At 35.7% G+C, this 2472-nt stretch overlaps 1 protein-coding gene across 1 annotated transcript; it reads left to right on the plus strand.

Annotated features, from left to right (window-relative positions):
* The first annotated feature begins 1586 nt into the window (after window positions 1–1586).
* Window positions 1587–1973, plus strand: LOC145163695 (uncharacterized). Its single transcript, XM_079082494.1, has one exon. It carries the CDS (start codon window positions 1587–1589, stop codon window positions 1971–1973), a length of 387 nt encoding a protein of 128 aa, XP_078938620.1.
* The last annotated feature ends 499 nt before the right edge of the window (window positions 1974–2472 follow it).

The raw sequence follows: 2472 nt of genomic DNA on the forward strand, positions 1-2472 counted from the left end.
TACCCAAGCGCGCGCGTCGACGATTATGAATTTCAAAACTTCTAAAAATCGTATATTTCTCATACAAGCTCTGTTTTCGACGTTCTTCATATTCACGCGTAGCTATGGACGAGTACTACAACTTTCATTTAGACTCCGTAGGCTAATTCTCAAATTATTTTTTATTTATATTTTTAGAGAGGCTTAGACTGTTAAAGTCTGTATAAAAATCATAACTCTTTCATACGAATTTCGTTCTCGACTCTCTTTTTATCGATGAATTGTATTTACAATATCTTCAACTCTCGTTTAGATTGTTTTTCCTAAAAATCAACCGATTTAATTTCGGTTTTTGTGTTGACACAACTAGGCTGAAACTTCGCAAAATCATAACTTCCTCATACGAAGTCAGATTTAAGCGTTATTTATTCTTAACGTATATCTTATCCCTATTTATTAAGTTATCTTAGAAATGTTACATACACTCAAATCACATATACTCAAATAATTATCTTTTATTTATTAATAAAAAATTATAATTGTTGACCAACGTAAATACATCTTTTATAAATAATTCCTAGCGAGAAACATGGACGTTACATACTGATCTTGGGTTTACAAATCACTCAAGATCTTGGGATAAAAAAACTTCAGGTACATACAGATTCATTACTAGTTACTAACCAATTTAATGGAGAATATGTAATGAAAAATGAAAAAATAGCTTCATACCTGAAGATAGTAAAGAACTTGGCCTCCAAGTTCCAAGATATTAACATAAAATAGATACCTATAGATGATAACACGGAAGCAGATACATTATCCAATCTTGGTTCCGCTTTCAAGATTCATCCTGATATTAAGATTCATATATCTTATGCCCCTTCACCCTCAATAGAAAACATAGAAGAAGAGGTGGCACTTGTTCAAAATCTTGGACCCAAGGGCCTTAATCCTAAAGAATCTTGGATCCAACCTATCCTTCAATATCACCGAGATCGATCCATTCCTGAAAATGAAAAATGCTCAAGAAGCTTCAGAATAAAAGCTTCCAAATTCAACGTCATTGAAGATATCTTTTTTGGAAAATCCGCGGCACACCCTATCTTAGGTGTCTCAATGATGATGAAGCCATAATCATCCTTAAAGAAACTCACGAAGGAGAATATGGCAACCACACAGGGGGCAGGTCACTCTTCTCCAAGATATTGAGGGCAGGATATTATTGGCCAACAATGAAGAAAGATGGGATTGAATATGCTAAAAAATATGATGCATGTCAAAGATATAGAAATATCTTGCACCAACCACCTGAACCTCTACATCGAGTTATATCTCTATTGCCATTCATGAAGTGGGGCATGGATATAGTTTCCAAATTTCCTATAGCACTAGATGGTAAAGTTTTCATGTTAGCAATGACTGATTACTTCTCCAAATGGATAGAAGCTGAAGCCTTTGTCCAAGTTAGATAAAATGAAGAGATGTCATTCATCAAGCGCAACATCCTGACCAGGTTTCGCATTCCATCTGAAATTATATGTGATAGCGGGTCTCAATTTATAGCTAAAACAACACAAAACTTTTATGCAAGTTGAGGAATCAAGATGATCACTTCTACACCTGTTCATCCTCAAGCAAATGGTCAAGTTGAGTCAAGCAACAAGATCATAATCAATAAACTAAAGAAAAGACTCACAGAAAGAAGAGGAAGATGGGCTGAAGAATTACCATTGGTTCTATGGGCAGATAGGACCACAACCAAAAATTTCGTAGGACAAACACCATACTCTTTGGTATTTGGAACTGAGGATGTGATTCCCCCAAAAGTTATGATCATTGCGGCTAGGACAAGATTATGCAATAAAGAAGAAAACAACAAGATACCATATAAAGATCTTTTCGTAACGGACGAACTCAAGGATCTTGAAAAGATAAGGATAGCCACATATCAGCAAAGAATTGTCGGCCAAATCTTACAACAAGAATATTAGGATAAAAAGGTTTCGGGTAGGGGATTTCGTCCTTATAAACGTTTTCCAAAATACAGTTGAAAATAGTGCTGGGAAACTTACTCTAAAATGGGAAGGTCCTTACCTTGTAGATTCAGAGGTTGGAAAAGGGTCTTATGTAACGTCCCAAAAATCAGAGGTAAAATTTTCATTTTTAATATAGCTAAAACACTTATACCATTTATTTCAAACATTCCAAATCATCATTAAGTAAAATAATTATCAGAGTTCGTCCCAAAACCATTCATTGCGGAAATCATAGGTGTGTGCACTGCGATCAATCCGAGCCCTTCATTTCCAAATCGATGCAACCTGAAACCAAAACTGTAAACCGTAAGCACAAAGCTTAGTGAGTCCCCCAGAGCATACCCCACACACACAATCTACATAACACATATCGTATTAGCTGTAAAAGCTATCTCTACCGTTAGCCACAAGGGCTATCTCTACCATCAGCCATAAAGGCTGTCTCTACCATCAG

The sequence above is a fragment of the Lactuca virosa genome, chromosome 3, assembly GCF_052849685.1.
Source record: "Lactuca virosa cultivar CGN04683 chromosome 3, Lactuca_virosa_CGN04683_v6, whole genome shotgun sequence".
In the NCBI taxonomy this organism is placed as follows: Eukaryota; Viridiplantae; Streptophyta; class Magnoliopsida; order Asterales; family Asteraceae; genus Lactuca; species Lactuca virosa.

Coding starts and splice junctions, on each gene's coding strand:
- LOC145163695 (XM_079082494.1), top strand. CDS start 1,587: ATGATCACTTCTACACCTGTTCATCCTCAAGCAAATGGTCAAGTTGAG.